Genomic DNA, 17,500 nt, shown 5'->3' on the forward strand with positions numbered 1-17,500 from the left:
CCGCCTGCAAGGACGGGGGATTCGGTGCTGGGCTCGGTCCCGTTTCGCTCGCAGCTACTCAGGGAATCCCTGTTGGTTTCTTTTCCTCCGCTTAGTGATATGCTTAAATTCAGCGGGTTGTCTCGCCTGATCTGAGGTCGACAACGGATACATCGCTTTCGCCCATTCCAGCACGACCGAGTACGACGCCCTGCCACGTCCTTACGGACGAGGCTGGCAGGCGGCACAACGCCTGCGCGCGTGCGTCATACGAGCGGTACATGCCGAAACGGACTCGACACGTTCGAAAACCCAGCGCCAACCGAGTGCGACGCCCTACCACGTCCTTCGCCCAACACGGAGCTACTTATAGACGAGGCTGGCAGGCGGTGAACCGCCTGCACGCGTGCGGCGCACGAGCAGTTGCGTGGTAAGCGACCGTGTCTGAAGCCCAAAACACCACCGAGGCAAAGATCGCCTTAGCAGCGCGCCGCTTCAGCGGGCACCGCAGGGGCGACTAAAACCTGGCGGGAGGCATCGTCTCGTGTAGCGTCGCCCCTGCCCCAACTGGAGTGGCCCAGTCTTAAGGGGACAGAGACTGCGAAGCACTTGGACCGACGGCGGACTACGACGGAACGCTTCAGCTCGGCCAACGCTCTCGAGGGAGACATTTTCCGTCTCGCGGCAATTCTCCGCCGTGCCGTGCTCTTCTCGCTCGCAGACGGCGCTCTCGCGTCGAACCGCTTTCGGGGGCCACCCTTCTCCTCCCCGCTCCTCGCACGAATCTGCCGATTCCCATTCGTGCGACGAAGCCCGGAAGGGCGCCCACACAGCTGCGGTGACGTGAGCGAGCGACCAGCTCTGGAGCTCGACGTACTCCGAAGGCAAACAACGCAAATTGCGATCGCTTCCGACTCTCTCGCAAAGGTGCGCGCTACAAGGCAACAGACGTTCGCGCCTCGAGCTTGGACCGCTCTTTCCCTGCAGGTATCCGACTCCATCCTGCGGCGGTCTTGCCAGAGGCGCGCACTCGTCACGCTGCAGTAGTAATGCCTCGTTTCCGTCTCTTCGAAGATTTGGCACGACGGCTCGCCACCGTCTCCTTCTCGTGAGGTTGCTGGCGCGTGGCTTCAGCGCTCAACGTACTGTCCATGATGCCGACGCGGTCAAAACGAGTCGACGGACGCACGTTCCCTGTGCGCCGAAGGCTCTCTTGATATGTGATCCGACCCTCAGACAGACGAAGCCAAGGGAAGACCCAAGGCCGCAATGTGCGTTCAAAGAATCAGTGCTCAGTGTGTCCTGCAATTCACACCAAGTCTCGCAGCTGGCTGCGTTCTTCATCGACCCGAGAACCGAGTGATCCACCGCTTAGAGTCGTGAAAAATAGTTTGTTCAATTCAGTACAGTACAACCAGTGTTTCAGGCACGTGGCGTCTCCCTGTGTGTGGTTTCGAAGAGCGCCTTTCGGCGTGCGCTACTCCTGTTTCGCTCTTTCGTTCGGCGGTCACGCGTTTCCGCATGACCGCTGCTGATCCAACAGCCTACTCGAGACGAAAGACAAGAGCTTGGCGCGCGCGTACTCGCGCAGCTCTCCAAAGCCACTCGGCCAGTGCCAGGGACGGCTCTCTGCGCCGGAGCCACAACAAGTCTACTTGAGGCGGAAGACGAAGCCAGCAAGGGCCTGGCCGCAAGTGCGTTCGAATACGGGATTACAGTCCCTCGTCTGTCCGTACTTCCTCTTTCGACGTGCGGCGCCTTCCCAAAGCGCACAAGTCCGCAAACCGCAGAACGCTTCCGACGTAGCAAAGCCGCGTTTCCTTCGGTACTTCGCAGCAACGCCGCCTTTCCCTCGGCGGCGGGCAAATAGCCTGCAGACGTCGTCGCATTGAACCGCGAACTCGACACCTCGCGCGTCACGAGCGGGAGCCGACCGGCAGCCTCCGGCCCTTTCGGGCGCGGTGGAATTTGCCGCGGAGGACGGGAGAGTGCTTTAGGCCACGGTTCCTTCCGTACTTGGCAGCCGCACCCTCAATACCGCCGGTTCCATGACCGACCGAGCGCCGCACCGTTCCTTTAGTACTTGGGCAGCAACAAAGTCGGGTCGTTACTCCACACTCGCCGCAGGAAGCGACCGGCAGCCGCCAGCCTTTTCAGACTCGGCAGCGTTTGCCGCGGAGGACGGGAGAGCGCTCGCACCACGGTTCCGTGTGTACTAAGCGGCAGCGGCATTAGCTCTCGACCGTCAGTTCCTTGACCGACCGCACGCTTCGCCGTTCCCCTCGTACTGGGCAAGAGCAGCAGGTCGGGTCGTCTTACTCCCATTCCGCGCAAGAGTGCCGAGGCGGACTTCAGAAAGCCCACCCAACAGTGTGCGTTACGCCGTTTCTACCCGCGGGCGCGGCCAAGCCAACCGTCCAAGGTTGCAGCCGGCGTCCACTGGGCGCAACAAATTTGGCACGGGGCGCCCTTCGAAATTCGGGCAATCCCCGGCATGTTCGGGTATAGCCGTCCCCGCGTCCAAGCGGGGCCAGCGGCGGAAAGCGTCGGGCGCAGCGAGCTGCTTCACCCACACGGGGTAGAAACAATGGCGCTCGTCACCCTCGAACAATCCGGTAATGATCCTTCCGCAGGTTCACCTACGGAAACCTTGTTACGACTTTTACTTCCTCTAAATGATCAAGTTTGGTCATCTTTCCAACAGACCGGCGCAACCGAAAGGCCGCGCCGGACATCGGTCCGAAGACCTCACTAAATCATTCAATCGGTAGTAGCGACGGGCGGTGTGTACAAAGGGCAGGGACGTAATCAACGCGAGCTTATGACTCGCGCTTACTGGGAATTCCTCGTTCAAGGGGAACAATTGCAAGCCCCTATCCCAATCACGAAAGAAGTTCCACGGGTTACCCAGTCTTTTCAGACAGGGATAAAGACACGCTGCTTCCTTCAGTGTAGCGCGCGTGCGGCCCCGGACATCTAAGGGCATCACAGACCTGTTATTGCTCTGTTTCGTGCGGCTAGGAGCCGCTTGTCCCTCTAAGAAGGTTGTAAGGTGCTGGGAACCCCGCACCTATTTAATAGGCTAGAGTCTCGTTCGTTATCGGAATTAACCAGACAAATCGCTCCACCAACTAAGAACGGCCATGCACCACCATCCACCGAATCAAGAAAGAGCTCTCAATCTGTCAATCCTCCCAGTGTCCGGGCCGGGTAAGTTTTCCCGTGTTGAGTCAAATTAAGCCGCAGGCTCCACTCCTGGTGGTGCCCTTCCGTCAATTCCTTTAAGTTTCAGCTTTGCAACCATACTTCCCCCGGAACCCAAACACTTTGGTTTCCCGGAAGCTGCCCGCCGAGTCATTTGAGTAACTCAGGCGGATCGCTGGTTGGCATCGTTTATGGTCAGAACTAGGGCGGTATCTGATCGCCTTCGAACCTCTGACTTTCGTTCTTGATCAAAGAAAACATTCTTGGCAAATGCTTTCGCAGTAGTTCGTCTTGCGACGGTCCAAGAATTTCACCTCTAGCGCCGCAATACGAATGCCCCCGTCTGTCCCTCTTAATCATTACCTCGTATTCCAAAAACCAACAGAACAGAAACGAGGTCTTGTTCTATTATTCCATGCAAGTTTATTCAGGCGACTCGCCTGCGTTGAGCACTCTAATTTTTTCAAAGTAAAAGCACCAGCCTTCTCGAGGCACACAATGAAGTGCACCAAGAAAGGACCGGCATGATGTTCAGTCCGAGCCGTCGCATCGGGTAGATGCACTACTCGTCTGGAACTGAGATCCAACTACGAGCTTTTTAACCGCAGCAGCTTTAGTATACGCTATTGGAGCTGGAATTACCGCGGCTGCTGGCACCAGACTTGCCCTCCAATTGATCCTCGTTAAAGGATTTAGAGTGTACTCATTTCAATTACGGGGCCTCAAAAGAGTCCCGTATTGTTATTTTTCGTCACTACCTCCCCGTGCCGGGAGTGGGTAATTTGCGCGCCTGCTGCCTTCCTTGGATGTGGTAGCCGTTTCTCAGGCTCCCTCTCCGGAATCGAACCCTGATTCTCCGTTACCCGTAACAACCATGGTAAGCAAGTAACCTACCATCGAAAGTTGATAAGGCAGACACTTGAAAGAAACGTCGCCGGCTCGTGGCCATGCGATCAGCACAAAGTTATCCAGAGTCACCACACAATACGGGCCGAAACCCGATCGATCTTGGTCTAATAAAAGCACCCGTCGCCCAAAGGGCTTCAGGCTCACTGCATGTATTAGCTCTAGAATTGCCACAGTTATCCAAGTAGGAAGAAACGATCTAAGGAACCATAACTGATTTAATGAGCCATTCGCGGTTTCGCCTTATTTCGGCATGTACTTAGACATGCATGGCTTAATCTTTGAGACAAGCATATGATTACTGGCAGGATCAACCAGGTAATCGTTCAACTGCGCGTCCCGCCTGTCAAGCAGGCCGGACGCCGTTTTTGCGATGCCGAGGCCACCTTCAGGCGCCCCAGCACGCTTCGTTCTTGCAAAGAGTAGCACTTTGCACAGTCCGAGACGACGGCGTTCGAGCTCGCTACGGCGCCCTCCCCGAAGGGCCGGGTATCGCCACGCGGCAAGAAGCACGCAACATTCTCGATAGACTGGTTGTGTCGACTCGATCACGGCTTGCGGTTTCTCTTGAGCCCGCAGCACAGGTGGACCGACCGACACTTGCAACGTAGCCGAGACGGCAAAGCCGCCAGGCGACGGGTCACGCCCGCGCCTTCGGCGCTTTCGCATTTGACTCGTCCGAGGACGATGCGGAACACAACTCGATATCGTGGAGAAAGCGTCGTCCGACAACCAGCCCCTAACGCATCAAGCGGATGAGGCTGCAGACGTCAGCTGTGGGATCCACGGGAGCGATACCGGGGACACGCTTGACGGGCACGAAGCCCGCCGCATATCAAACACCCAGGTCGCTTTTGGGGGCGACTGCTCTCTGGGACCCCCATATAATAGCAGCGATAAGTTCCCAAATCTCCATGGGGCCGTACTCGTGCCACTTTCGACGAGCGTTTGGCGAAAATCGTGCCGCCTCGCAGCGCCGCGAGCGAGATGGAAAGCTTACGTCGGCAGCGCAATGCCGAAGTCGTGAAAGCGCAGCGCGTCGACCGAATGCGCGAACGGCAATCTCTCGCCTATGGACAGCGCGGTTTCCAGAACAATCGCCTTTCTGTGCCCCTACGGGGCCGCACGCTAGCGCGGCCCTTTCGCCGTTTCCGAGCACGAGTGCGACCGGCGCGGGCGGCGTGCTCGACACCCCGGCTGACGCCGTTTCGGACTTTGTCTCTTCGCGCGCTCGCGCCAACGCCGCGGCAAAACGACGACCTCTGCGCGGTTCTTTCCCGGTTCCCGGCGTGCTATAGTGCAGCCAGCCGGACGGTGGCGACGACTCAGTCGCGGCCGTGCGGTGGCTTGTACGCCAAAGTTGCGTGACGGGCGTCGAGCTCCCGCCGCGGCCCGGCTCAGGTGGTTTCGGACTTCTGTCTCTTCCGAGCGCTCGCGTCGTCGTGGGCACGATTCTCGAGTGCGGAGCGGTGCGCGGACACCACCACGAACACGCGCAAGCCGAAAACGGCACTACGGTACAACGTCGGCCAGGGCGGTACGGCCCCCTTATATGAGCAGCGATAAGTGACCAGATCTCCACGGGGCCGTACTCGTGCGACAAGGCGGCGTACTGCGCCGAGCCGAGCGCCAATATTTGGCCTTGGCACGGCCGATTTGAGCTCTCGCGATCGCCGCGGTACCGCCGCTCACCGATTCAAGGCACGCTAGCGCGGCCCCTTCGCCATTTTTCGAGTAAGAGTGCGAAAAGCGCGCGCGGCGTGCTCGTCGCCCCGGCTGACGTAGTCTCGGACTTAGTCTCGCTCACGCCGCCCCGGCTGACGTCGTCTCGGACTTAGTCGCGCTCACACCGCCCCGGCTCACGTGGTTTCGGACTTCCGTCTCTTCCGAGCGCTCGCGTCGTCGTGGGCACGATTCTCGAGTGCGGAGCGGTGCGCGGACACCACCACGAACACGCGCAAGCCGAAAATGGCACTACGGTACAACGTCGGCCAGGGCGGTACGGCCCCCTTATATGAGCAGCGATAAGTGACCAGATCTCCACGGGGCCGTACTCGTGCGACAAGGCGGCGTACTGCGCCGAGCCGAGCGCCAATATTTGGCCTTGGCACGGCCGATTTGAGCTCTCGCGATCGCCGCGGTACCGCCGCTCACCGATTCAAGGCACGCTAGCGCGGCCCCTTCGCCATTTTTCGAGTAAGAGTGCGAAAAGCGCGCGCGGCGTGCTCGTCGCCCCGGCTGACGTAGTCTCGGACTTAGTCTCGCTCACGCCGCCCCGGCTGACGTCGTCTCGGACTTAGTCGCGCTCACACCGCCCCGGCTCACGTGGTTTCGGACTTTCGTCTCTTCCGAGCGCTCGCGTCGTCGTGGGCACGATTCTCGAGTGCGGAGCGGTGCGCGGACACCACCACGAACACGCGCAAGCCGAAAACGGCACTACGGTACAACGTCGGCCAGGGCGGTACGGCCCCTTATAAGAGCAGCGATAAGTGACCAGACCTCCACGGGGCCGTACTCGTGCGACAAGGCGGCGTACTGCGCCGAGCCGAGCGCCAATATTTGGCTTTGGCACGGCCGATTTGAGCTCTCGCGATCGCCGCGGTACCGCCGCTCACCGATTCAAGGCACGCTAGCGCGGCCCCTTCGCCATTTTTCGAGTAAGAGTGGGAAAAGCGCGCGCGGCGTGCTCGACGCCCCGGCTGACGTCGTCTCGGACTTGGTCGACGCCCCGGCTGACGTAGTCTCGGACTTAGTCTCGCTCACGCCGCCCCGGCTGACGTCGTCTCGGACTTAGTCGCGCTCACACCGCCCCGGCTCACGTGGTTTCGGACTTTCGTCTCTTCCGAGCGCTCGCGTCGTCGTGGGCACGATTCTCGAGTGCGGAGCGGTGCGCGGACACCACCACGAACACGCGCAAGCCGAAAACGGCACTACGGTACAACGTCGGCCAGGGCGGTACGGCCCCTTATAAGAGCAGCGATAAGTGACCAGACCTCCACGGGGCCGTACTCGTGCGACAAGGCGGCGTACTGCGCCGAGCCGAGCGCCAATATTTGGCTTTGGCACGGCCGATTTGAGCTCTCGCGATCGCCGCGGTACCGCCGCTCACCGATTCAAGGCACGCTAGCGCGGCCCCTTCGCCATTTTTCGAGTAAGAGTGGGAAAAGCGCGCGCGGCGTGCTCGACGCCCCGGCTGACGTCGTCTCGGACTTGGTCGACGCCCCGGCTGACGTAGTCTCGGACTTAGTCTCGCTCACGCCGCCCCGGCTGACGTCGTCTCGGACTTAGTCGCGCTCACACCGCCCCGGCTCACGTGGTTTCGGACTTGCGTCTCTTCCGAGCGCTCGCGTCGTCGTGGGCACGATTCTCGAGTGCGGAGCGGTGCGCGGACACCACCACGAACACGCGCAAGTCGAAAACGGCATTACGGTACAACGTCGGCCAGGGCGGTACGGCCCCTTATAAGAGCAGCGATAAGTGACCAGACCTCCACGGGGCCGTACTCGTGCGACAAGGCGGCGTACTGCGCCGAGCCGAGCGCCAATATTTGGCCTTGGCACGGCCGATTTGAGCTCTCGCGATCGCCGCGGTACCGCCGCTCACCGATTCAAGGCACGCTAGCGCGGCCCCTTCGCCATTTTTCGAGTAAGAGTGGGAAAAGCGACCGCGGCGTGCTCGACGCCCCGGCTGACGTCGTCTCGGACTTAGTCGACGCCCCGGCTGACGTAGTCTCGGACTTGGTCTCGCTCACGCCGCCCCGGCTGACGTAGTCTCGGACTTGGTCTCGCTCACGCCGCCCCGGCTGACGTCGTCTCGGACTTAGTCGCGCTCACACCGCCCCGGCTCACGTGGCTTCGGACTTGGTCTCTTCGAGCGCTCGCAGCCAGGTCGGGGCCGACGCCGACGTCTGCGTGGGGCTTCAACGATTCCCGGCGCGACGCAATGCAACTGCGCGCAGGATGCCAGCGACTCCGCCGTGGCCGTGCGGCGGTGTACACGCAGAAGTTTCGTGAAGGGGTATCGAGCTCCCGCCGCCCCGGCGGACGTGGTTTCGGACTTTAGCGCTCGCAGCGATCTCGCGGCGATCGCTGACGTCTGCGCGGTTTCAGGTGTGCTACGATGCAGCAGTCTGCCGCACGACAATTTACGGAAGCGAGTGCATTCCGCCCCGGCGGACGCGGCAGCGGACTTTGTGCCTGCGGGAGTGCTCTTGTTGCTGTAAAATTTGAACGGGTGCAGCTGCGCGAAGCAAGTGTACACATTTTCTCTCTCTCTCTCTCTCTCTCTGCCTCTGAGGCGACTGTAATTTTAATTTAAATGCAATTGGAGGCGGGAGCAACCTGATGAGAGTAGGCGGACTTCGGCACACCTTGTAGTTTAGAAATTGTTTTCAAGCTTTGAGGACATACACAATCGCGCCATCTGCTTTCCCCGTCTCTTTGGCACTTCATAGTGTGTGCAGCATGCTCTGCATTCCAAAGAAACGCGCCTGTTTCTCCCCCTCTCTCACGTTCTTCTTGTCTTTCTTGCTGCTCTTGTGAGAAGTTGCTATGCTCTTTACTCGCTGTAAAATAGAATGCTTGCGCGAGCCAACAACTTGCGTGTCTTTCTTTTTTTTTGTTGTTGTTGTTTTTTTCTCTCTTCCCAAGACGTTTCTGCCATTATTCACTAGCTCTCGTTCTTAGTATGCAACGGAGCGTTAGCTCGCGCCATCTACCTTTCTTTCTGTATGGCGAAGGCCGTAGGTTTTCCTAGTTCCGCACACAGATGGCGCGGATGCGTTTTCGCGCCAGTTTCGAACGACCTCGCTGTACACATGTTTCTCATTTAAAAGTTTCAAAGGGGCTTGCGAAAGGGCGTGGTCCTTTTTTCTTGCGCAAGGCTGAGCTTTCCAGCTGTGCTTAAGCTATGCTAGCATGTGTGCGTATGTGTGTGTGTGTGTGTGTGTGTGTGTGTGTGTGTGCGTGCGCGCGCGCGCGTGCGTGCGCGTGCATATGTGTGCGTGTGTGTGTATACACGCACACGGTAAAGATGATGGGGTAGCGCTATTTCTTTCTTTCTTTCTTTCTTTTTTAACAACACCTGTGCTCCACATGGCGATCTTCCTGCCCTCTATGTTTCCGGTTGGAAGGAGTGCGCAGCCTTTTCTATATTTATTTATTTTTTTTTTTCATTCTCTTTCATTCGTACATGAGGCGCGCTACCTAATTCTAGCGGTCGAATCGACACGTTGCAATCCGTCCCGGCCTGTGCCGTATGAAAACTTTCAGTGGGCCTTGCGGTAAATAAAAGGAAATGAGGGAAATGCGCGTAGTGTATTACACTTGCGCACGGGCTTGAAACGAAGGCCTCAAAGAAAGCCGCCTTGAGCGGTCGCATTCAGACGGAAGTAAGCATTCCCCTTGCGCGTGTTTTCCGCTCGCCTGTTCCGTTTTCTACGAGGTTGCCTTCGTTGGTTTTGCCTTGCGAACAAGCTTGCGCTCGGGTCTCGTTTCTACGCGACGGCGTTTCGTTAACAGTGAAAGACTGAGGCGTCGCGAGTTGATTCGCGAGATAGAGAGCATAGAGTCTCTAGACGGGCTGGGTTTTATAAGATTGCCCACGCTGTTGCTGAGGTTACCAATGTCGCCAGGGCACCCACAAGGCAGTGGTACAATGGAGTGAAGTGAAAGACATCGCTTCTCGGCCTTTTGGCTAAGATCAAAGTGTAGTATCTGTTCTTATCAGCTTATAGCAAGGTTAGCTTATCAGGTTATAGCAAGGTCTTTCCCCTATCCCAGCCCTATCTTTCCAGGCCCTTGGCTCCCTGCTGCACTGCCTCCAGGACAGCCCGCGTGCTGCCACCTGGTGGCCCCTGGACGACCCACACCGGCCCGCTTCCTGGTCCTGCCGCTGCCTGGCGCTGCCTGCCGCCCCTCGGAGACTCCTGCCCTGCTCGGCCTGACCACTGCTTGGTGCTGCCTGCCTGCGGGGTGCCTGCTGGTCCTGCCGTCTCGACTGGTGCTGTGCTGGGGCACAACCGGCTGGCTCCTGCCTTCGCCATCGTCTGTCATGGGCCTGGCCCACTAGCTGCCACCCCTGGTGGCCCCCTAGCCTCCGGACCTGGCCTCCTTTGAGGAGAGCCGCCGGGTCCGGAAGGTAAGACCATCCAATGGACTCTGGGGGCCACGGCCGCACGGCCCATGACATCTCTGAAGACGATGGCGACCCCATCACCCCTGGGCAGGAACGCCAGCCGGCCCGTGAGGATGGCACCCTCACGGTGTTCTTTCCCGTGCCCCAAACGGTCCGGTGCTGCGAAGAGGGCTGCCGAGCTGCCTATGCCGCGGCCAAATGGACAGCGCGGCGGCAGTCCCTCCAGCGGCACCTGGAACTTGAACACGGCACCAGGATCCGGCGCACCATCAACGTGTGCACCATCTGCGGCGAGACACTAGGGCTTCGACCAGCCTCTCACGCCTGCCTGGCTGCAGCCAACTTGACTGCCGCCCCCCCTGCTGCCCTGCCACACCAGTGTGGCAGTTGCCCAATGTCCTTCCCCACAAGGAGGGGCTTGGGCAACCACGAGCAGTGGCACAGGAGGGAGGCGGCACTGGCAGCCAGGCGTGATCTCGCCGCGGGTGCTGCCACTGGTGCGTCGGAGCAGGACAGCGACAGCACCCCCGCAGCAGAGCAGGACAGCACCGAGGGTCCCGCTGAGGACCCTCCTGGAACACCAGCAGTGGCAACCGGGCAGGCCGCCGACCAGGAGCCGTCTCCCGTGGCACCTCGGGGAACACCTGGACACAGCAGCGATGGCGAGACGGCCGAGGCACCTTCTCCGCGGACGCCAAACCAGTCAGGGCGGACCGCGGCCTCGGCCTCCTCTTCTCCAACGCCATCGCTGCCGTCCAACCGAGGCAGCCCGGGAGCACCAGTCTCCGAGGTTCACGAGCCGGCGGCCATGCAGGAGCTCTCCCCAGGCAGGGCAGAGGTGCAGGACCACGACGGAAGCAACCAGGACTTCGGGACCCAGGACGAACACGCTGGTACCACACGGCCAGAGGGCAGTGCGTGGACCTTAGCGGACGAAACGGCAGAGCTGCGGGCATTGAGCCGGTTGCCTGAGTCTGCTGGGGAGTGGGCACGGTTCGAAAACATCCTTGACCGTGCCATTGCAGCCGCAACCAAACACCTGCGGCTGCCAGTCGGGGACTCGCGCCAAACACGGAGGCGCGAGGTGAACCCCGACAACCCCCAGCAGATACAAACTCTATACAGAAGGAACCGGCGCCGGGCAGTGCGGTTAATCACTGAAGGCCCGTCCCAGCTCTGTCCGATCGACCCCCACGCACTGCAGGACCACTATTCGAACCTCTGGTCACCAACACCCGTGGATACCAGCATCCTGAGGTCAAGGCTTCCAGCCACCGAAGAACTGGACTTGTGCCCCTTTACACCGGAAGAAGTCGCAGCCAAGCTCCGTAAATGCGAGAGTACAGCTCCAGGGGAGGACCGCCTCACGTACCACCACTGGAGGCAGGTGGACCCTGAGGGCAGGTTCCTGGCGGCGGTATACAACGTATGCCTCCAATACCGCCGCACGCCCCTGAGCTGGAAGTCGACGAGGACTATCCTGATATACAAGAAGGGCGACCGCGAGGACCCCACAAACTGGCGACCCATTGCCCTTGGTCGCACGATCGCCAAACTGTATGCCGGGTGTCTCACCACCCGGCTGCAGAGGTGGTTGGGCGACCATGCGGTACTGTCCAGGTGTCAGAAGGGCTTCCTGCCGCACGATGGGGTGTTTGAACACAACTTCGTGCTGCAGGGACGCCTGGATGATGCTAGGACAGGAGGTGGGGAGCTGTGCGTGGGGTTCCTCGATTTTGCCAACGCTTTCGGCTCGGTCGCCCATCAGGCCCTCGTCGACGCTGTCCGCGGCGCCGGCGCGGGGGAGGCCTTTGCTACCATCGTTGAAGACCTCTACCGCGCCAACACCACCTGCGTCGTGGCAGCAGCTGGCATTACGGAGCCAATCACCATCGGAGCTGGGCTGAGACAGGGCTGTCCTCTGAGCGGCCTGCTTTTCAACCTGGTGGTGGACCCGGTCATCCGTGCAGCACAGGGAGGCGATAGGCAGCACAACATCCTTGCCTACGCCGATGATCTGACGCTGCTGGCCGCGGATCCCGCCACCCTGCAGAGCCGCTTGGACCGTGTAACAGCCCTGTCGGCCCGGCTCGGGCTGCGACTCAACGCCGCCAAGTGCCGGTCTCTACACCTGTCTGGTCGCCACCCCGTGGGTACACGGCCCACCTCTTTCACCGTGGGTGGCGACCCGATTCCGGCGCTTGGCGACTTCCAGGGGCACAAGTTCCTGGGCCGTCCAGTGGGGTTCAGGGTGCTACCGGACGAGACGACGGTCGACGAGGCCATCCACCTGGGCAGAAAGCTGCTCTCCTCTATGCTCGCCCCATGGCAGAGGCTGGATGCTATCAAAACATTTTTGTATCCAGCCCTCAACTTTGCCATGCGGGTGGGCCTTGCCAGCAAGGGAGAGTGGCAACGCCTGGACGAGGAGCTCCGCCCGCTCATCAAGAAGACCCTGTACGTGCCAGCCAGAGCTTCCAATGAATACTTGTACGGAAGCTCACAGGCTGGCAGTGCAGGGATCCCACTTGCGGCGGAGCTCAGCGACATCTGTCGGGTGGATGGAGCCTTCAAGCTACTGACGTCGACCGACGTGGAGGTCCGGGAGCGTGCAGCAGGAGAGCTCGAGGGCGTAGTGTCAAGGCGGCTGAGACGACCCGCGAACACCGAGGACATGGAGGCCTACCTCTCAGGCGAGACGGAGGGCGACTTTCGGCAAACGTCCACACAGGTCCAGTCTGTGTGGACGGAGGCCCGCAAAGCCTCCCGTCGCCTCTCCGTCGCCTGGGAGCTGTTGGAGCATGGAGCCCGCATCAACTGCGGGGAGGCCTCTGTGTCAGCGAGGAACCGCCACAAGCTGATCAAGACCATCCGGGCGCTCCTCTCCACCGAAAGGGACCAATCTCTGCAAGACAAACCGAACCAGGGCAAGGCGATGGTGTGTGTGGCGGCCGACCCGGCAAACTCACACTTCATGAGGTCCGGCCGCTACACCCATTTCATCGACTGGCGCTTCATTCATCGAGCCCGACTAAATCTCCTCCCCCTCAACGCCACAAGACTCTGGGCACCCGCGGCGGACAAAAGATGCAGACGCTGCGGGTATGGGGAGGAGACACTGCCGCATGTACTTTGCCATTGCATGCGGCAGAGCCGGGCCATGACGGAGCGCCATAACACCATCGTCGCCAGAATAAAAAAGGCTGCTTTGGGTCGGTTTACAGTCATTGCGGAGAACCAGGTCGTAGGCAACACATCACTCAAGCCCGACCTGGTACTGGCCCGTGGAGAGGAGGCACTCATCCTGGACGTCTGCTGCCCTTTCGAGAACAGGCTGCAGGCGTTCCAGGACGCCCGGAAGGCTAAGGAGGAGAAGTACGCCCCTGTACAGCGTCATCTCCTCCGGCGGTTCCAGCGTGTGACGGTGGACGCGGTGGTCGTCGGCTGCCTTGGCAGCTGGGATGTGGGGAACGACCGGGTGATGCGCAGGCTGTGCAGTAGGTCATACCTACGGACACTTAAACGCCTGTGCATCAGTGACACAATAAGCGCCTCTACAAAGATTTTTAGAGCCCATGTCGGCACCTCTTAACGATCTTATGTTTTTAGAGAAGCGCCATTTTTTGCACTGTTTTACACCTTTACAGTTTTAGTCTTTTATTACTAACACCACTAACTAGTTTTTTTAGCCATTTGTTTGCGTTTTTAGATTATACACCTTTTATTCGTTTTCTCCTTGGTTCTGTAACTTGTATTTTTTGATGTTCTGTAACTAGCATGAATAAAAACTCTGTTCTTATCAGCTTAATATCTGATACGGGTTCTATATGGACCCACGATATTAAACCTATTTTTGGAAGTTGGCGGAGTGCTTGAAGCCTGCTTCACCTCCGCCGCAGGTCGGCCCGGTATTGCACTACCTCCGGGATCGGCCCCCGCTCACTTAGGTGAGACTTCATTCAATCAAAATGAAGAACACAAGCTCGAAGCGAGCACTCACGTGACACGCACCATTCCCATACTATACGCAACGATGCCGGTGTTTCTGAACGATTGTCTGCTGTAATGAGCCACTTGGGGGGGGGGGGGGGAAGGGTGATTAGCCGTGGGTTTTGCAATCAATGTAAGTCCCACTCAAAGCCAACACTGCATTTTGGAGTTCACTATCGCTTTGATCCGTAAACGACAGCAAGCTCGCCCTGCGAAAATCCGCTGCCCTAGTGGAAGAAAGGTTCCCTATGAAACAAAAATGGAGTGCCCGATTTCCGGCAACATTTTCGCTGCAGTGGGACCGAGCGCCTCGAAAACAAACTTGTCGTATGGCCAAGTGTGGCGAAATATATTCAAGGGTTCAGAGGTGCCTCAGCTTTCCAACCTGTATGTTATGAATACCTGTTGCTACCTTTTCGTCATCATCATCCTGCTGGCTACGACCACTGCAGGGCAAAGACCTCTCCCATTATTCTCCAAGCACCCCGGTCACGTGTAAGCCCGGTCACGGTCGCCGTCTAGTGCCTGCGCCCTTCCTAATCTAATCTGCCCTCCTAAATTTCCGCCACCCCGTGCTACGCTTCCCTTCTCTTGGAATTCAGTCGGTAACCCTTAATTGATGATCTTCCCCCCACATTGCATGCCCTGCGCACGCCCATTTCTTTTTCTTGGTTTAAACTAAGGTGTCATTAGCTCGCGTTTGTTCGCTCACCCCCCGAATCTGCTCTATTCTTATCCCCCGTAGCGCTACACCCATCATTCTTCTTTCCAAAGCTCGTCGCGTCGCCCTCAGTTACCCTTCGGTAATCCTTAAGGTCCTTCGTTGCGGCACTCGCGGCATCTTTCTCATTTAAATAAGGCTATTTCGTTCAGTTTTGGGGGAAAACTCAATGAGCTAGGCGCGATTGTGTCCCCGGCGCCGCTCTCAACAAGATGGCGGCGCCCAGGCTTTTTGCCTGGTGGTTCGGCTTGACGCAGAACACGCCTGCAGGGCAGTGAAGCCGCATTGAAGGGGCAACGAGCGGCGCAGTGAAGCGCATGCTCGGGCGAAAAACGCGAACATCAGCCAAAAATACAACCAAATGGCCAAATACGAATTTCCGTTATGGGAAATTGGAGTTCAGTTGGCGCGTTGCGCTCGCCTAAGGTAAAGAACATAAATGCGAGTGCCACATCAGCCAAGTCAATGCTGAGGATCGCGTATCATTTCTTATTTATTTTTCCCCTTGCCTCCTGGCCTGCGTGGCCCTAGCGCGCATGCCCACGAAAGTAATGCAATAAGGAAAACGCGAAATCATGCGGTGACGGCTGTATCATATCCATTGTGCGTGCTTTGTTCTTTTTGGACTACAGTGGTGTGCGTTATGAGAAAGTTTCAGTGACCAGCGAACCTATATTTAGAACCACATTTACGGTTACTGCTAACAAGCTGCGGGTAGGTGTTTTTTTTTTCTTTCTTTCTTTTTTTCGCTACCAACGATGGGTTATCGCAACCGCGATCGGTTGTGCTAGACGCGTTCTTGCCAAACGTTGGCTCTATACGCGACCCGTGACGCGTGGTCGGCACATTCAAGCAGTCCATTGCAAACCGTTCCAAGAAGAAGGATGCTAGCTCCACGTTCCGCCGGGAGCGCTAGTTCGAAGATTGTACTTTTAGACCCTCGAGGAAGCACCGCCATCCCACGTTTTCTATAACGCGCTAAGACTCAGAGCGACAGCGACCACTTGTCTTTGTCAATATCTCGGACACACTTTTTTTTTTTTCTTTAATCCAGATCGTCAGACGAGCCCGCGTTCACGCGCACTCGCTCTCTCCGATAAGCAGGGTAGCTCGGTTGGGGTGTTGTAGGGCCTCGCGCATGCGCTGCTGAGTTCGTCGCTTCGCCGGCCGGTCGACGCTGGCGCGGTACTGGTAATCAACTTCGACGGGCATGGTGAAACGTCACTGTGAAACGTCACGACTAGCAATGCAATGTGTTTGCGAGCAATCGGAGAAATGAGAGAGCCCCTGTAGATTAGTGGAAACGTTCCTCCAAGTATTACGTTTGCAATTTGCGCCTACGAACATGAACTAGACAAAGGAAATGATCTGTAGCCGCCTTCACTTCATAAAATTCCCGTACGAAGAAATTTGCGTGCGCACGTGATCTCCCGCATGAAACCAGACGATAGGTTAATTTTAGCCGTTCATTTCGATTTGCCGAATGTAAACCGGAACACTTTCTCCACGCGCTCTTGAGGTTTGAATGACAATCAATGACATGCTTTTTTTATATATTTTTGTTTGTTCTATCTGGAACCAAAAGAATTCAGAACGCCATTTCAATCTTAGATTCGATTCACGCCTTGCGTTACGTCACCCCTGGCATATCTGATGAACACGCTCTGCTGTTAAGCTTCATGATCACGGCATTAAAAGTCGCCACTTCCCGAACGTTTATCGAGCCGATGATGAACCGTATGCTGGATTCTTATTGTAATGAGTTTATAGAAAGTTTTATACTTCTATGGCTAGCTTCAAGGAAAGGAAAAACATCGCTCAGCATTGTATAACGCATAACAACAACAACGAAAAATCTGCAGGTTATTCATACTACAATGAGAACACTAGGAATACTGAAAAAGATGAAATCTAGACATGCTGCAAGGAGCCAACAAATGCAATTGAACCAACGAACTGAACTGCAATTATTTCATCAAGACATGCCCCGAAAAAACGTGGCCACTATCAATGCTCATTTCAAAGCTGTTTTTTTTTTTTTGTTTGTGACGGATAATAATTATCTTCCCAATGGCTGATGTGAAAATTTCAGAGCGCGGCATTTTCGAAATCTCAAGGCCCCGGCTGCTTTCTCTCTTCTTTAAATATGTTCCGGGTGGCAGATGGAGAAAAGTTTCGCGCACATAATTTAAAAGCCTGTAGCTGATTTTCTTGAAGAACACAAAGTGCTGACAGACCACCAAACAAGACAAAATTGAATCGGTATTACGCGCGATGATTTCGCACCGCAGTAACAAAAGGGTAACAAGCGGACGTTCATTTCGTGGTGTGTATTTCACGTCTCTCACAATAATAATAAAAAGAATGCTACTGCATAAATTAGCTTTTCCCAAACTGGATGGTTTCGATCAGCTTCCTTAAATTGAGTTGGCGTTGATTGAGCAGGTGCGGGCCTCGGTTGTTTAAGATTTTTGTAAATGGCATCATTACTGGATAGATGCGGACGTCTGCGTGATGTGTGAAACTCGCTTGAGGATCAAGGGAGAACCCCCCCCCCAAAAAAAA

At 57.3% G+C, this 17,500-nt stretch overlaps 2 protein-coding genes, 3 non-coding genes and 2 pseudogenes across 5 annotated transcripts; 4 read left to right on the plus strand and 3 right to left on the minus strand.

Moving 5' to 3' along the window:
• LOC139053876 (large subunit ribosomal RNA) overlaps positions 1 to 140 on the minus strand; it is a 4,482-nt pseudogene extending 4,342 nt beyond the window's left edge.
• Positions 141 to 1,205: 1,065 nt separating this feature from the next.
• On the minus strand, positions 1,206 to 1,358 carry LOC139053877 (5.8S ribosomal RNA). The gene has a single exon (XR_011510854.1). It is a non-coding gene; the product is annotated as a 5.8S ribosomal RNA (ribosomal RNA).
• A 1,237-nt stretch (positions 1,359 to 2,595) lies between these two features.
• On the minus strand, positions 2,596 to 4,410 carry LOC139053873 (small subunit ribosomal RNA). The gene has a single exon (XR_011510851.1). It is a non-coding gene; the product is annotated as a small subunit ribosomal RNA (ribosomal RNA).
• A 5,353-nt stretch (positions 4,411 to 9,763) lies between these two features.
• Positions 9,764 to 9,880, plus strand: LOC139053871 (U2 spliceosomal RNA; annotated as a pseudogene).
• Positions 9,881 to 10,240: 360 nt separating this feature from the next.
• LOC139053868 (uncharacterized) lies at positions 10,241 to 12,131 on the plus strand. The gene is made up of 2 exons (XM_070530557.1): positions 10,241 to 11,940; positions 11,993 to 12,131. Exons 1-2 carry the CDS (start codon positions 10,241 to 10,243, stop codon positions 12,129 to 12,131), a joined length of 1,839 nt encoding a protein of 612 aa, XP_070386658.1.
• A 72-nt stretch (positions 12,132 to 12,203) lies between these two features.
• LOC139053869 (uncharacterized protein T26G10.4-like) lies at positions 12,204 to 13,816 on the plus strand. Its single transcript, XM_070530558.1, has one exon. It carries the CDS (start codon positions 12,539 to 12,541, stop codon positions 13,814 to 13,816), a length of 1,278 nt encoding a protein of 425 aa, XP_070386659.1. The 5' UTR covers positions 12,204 to 12,538.
• A 161-nt stretch (positions 13,817 to 13,977) lies between these two features.
• On the plus strand, positions 13,978 to 14,166 carry LOC139053880 (U2 spliceosomal RNA). Its single transcript, XR_011510857.1, has one exon. It is a non-coding gene; the product is annotated as a U2 spliceosomal RNA (small nuclear RNA).
• Positions 14,167 to 17,500: the final 3,334 nt, after the last annotated feature.

The sequence above is a fragment of the Dermacentor albipictus genome, unplaced genomic scaffold (assembly GCF_038994185.2).
Source record: "Dermacentor albipictus isolate Rhodes 1998 colony unplaced genomic scaffold, USDA_Dalb.pri_finalv2 scaffold_285, whole genome shotgun sequence".
Classification (NCBI taxonomy): Eukaryota; Metazoa; Arthropoda; class Arachnida; order Ixodida; family Ixodidae; genus Dermacentor; species Dermacentor albipictus.

Coding starts and splice junctions, on each gene's coding strand:
- LOC139053869 (XM_070530558.1), top strand. CDS start 12,539: ATGCTCGCCCCATGGCAGAGGCTGGATGCTATCAAAACATTTTTGTAT.
- LOC139053868 (XM_070530557.1), top strand. CDS start 10,241: ATGGACTCTGGGGGCCACGGCCGCACGGCCCATGACATCTCTGAAGAC. Junction 11,941..11,992: donor AGGACAGGAGGTGGGGAGCT/GTGCGTGGGGTT, acceptor GTCGCCCATCAG/GCCCTCGTCGACGCTGTCCG.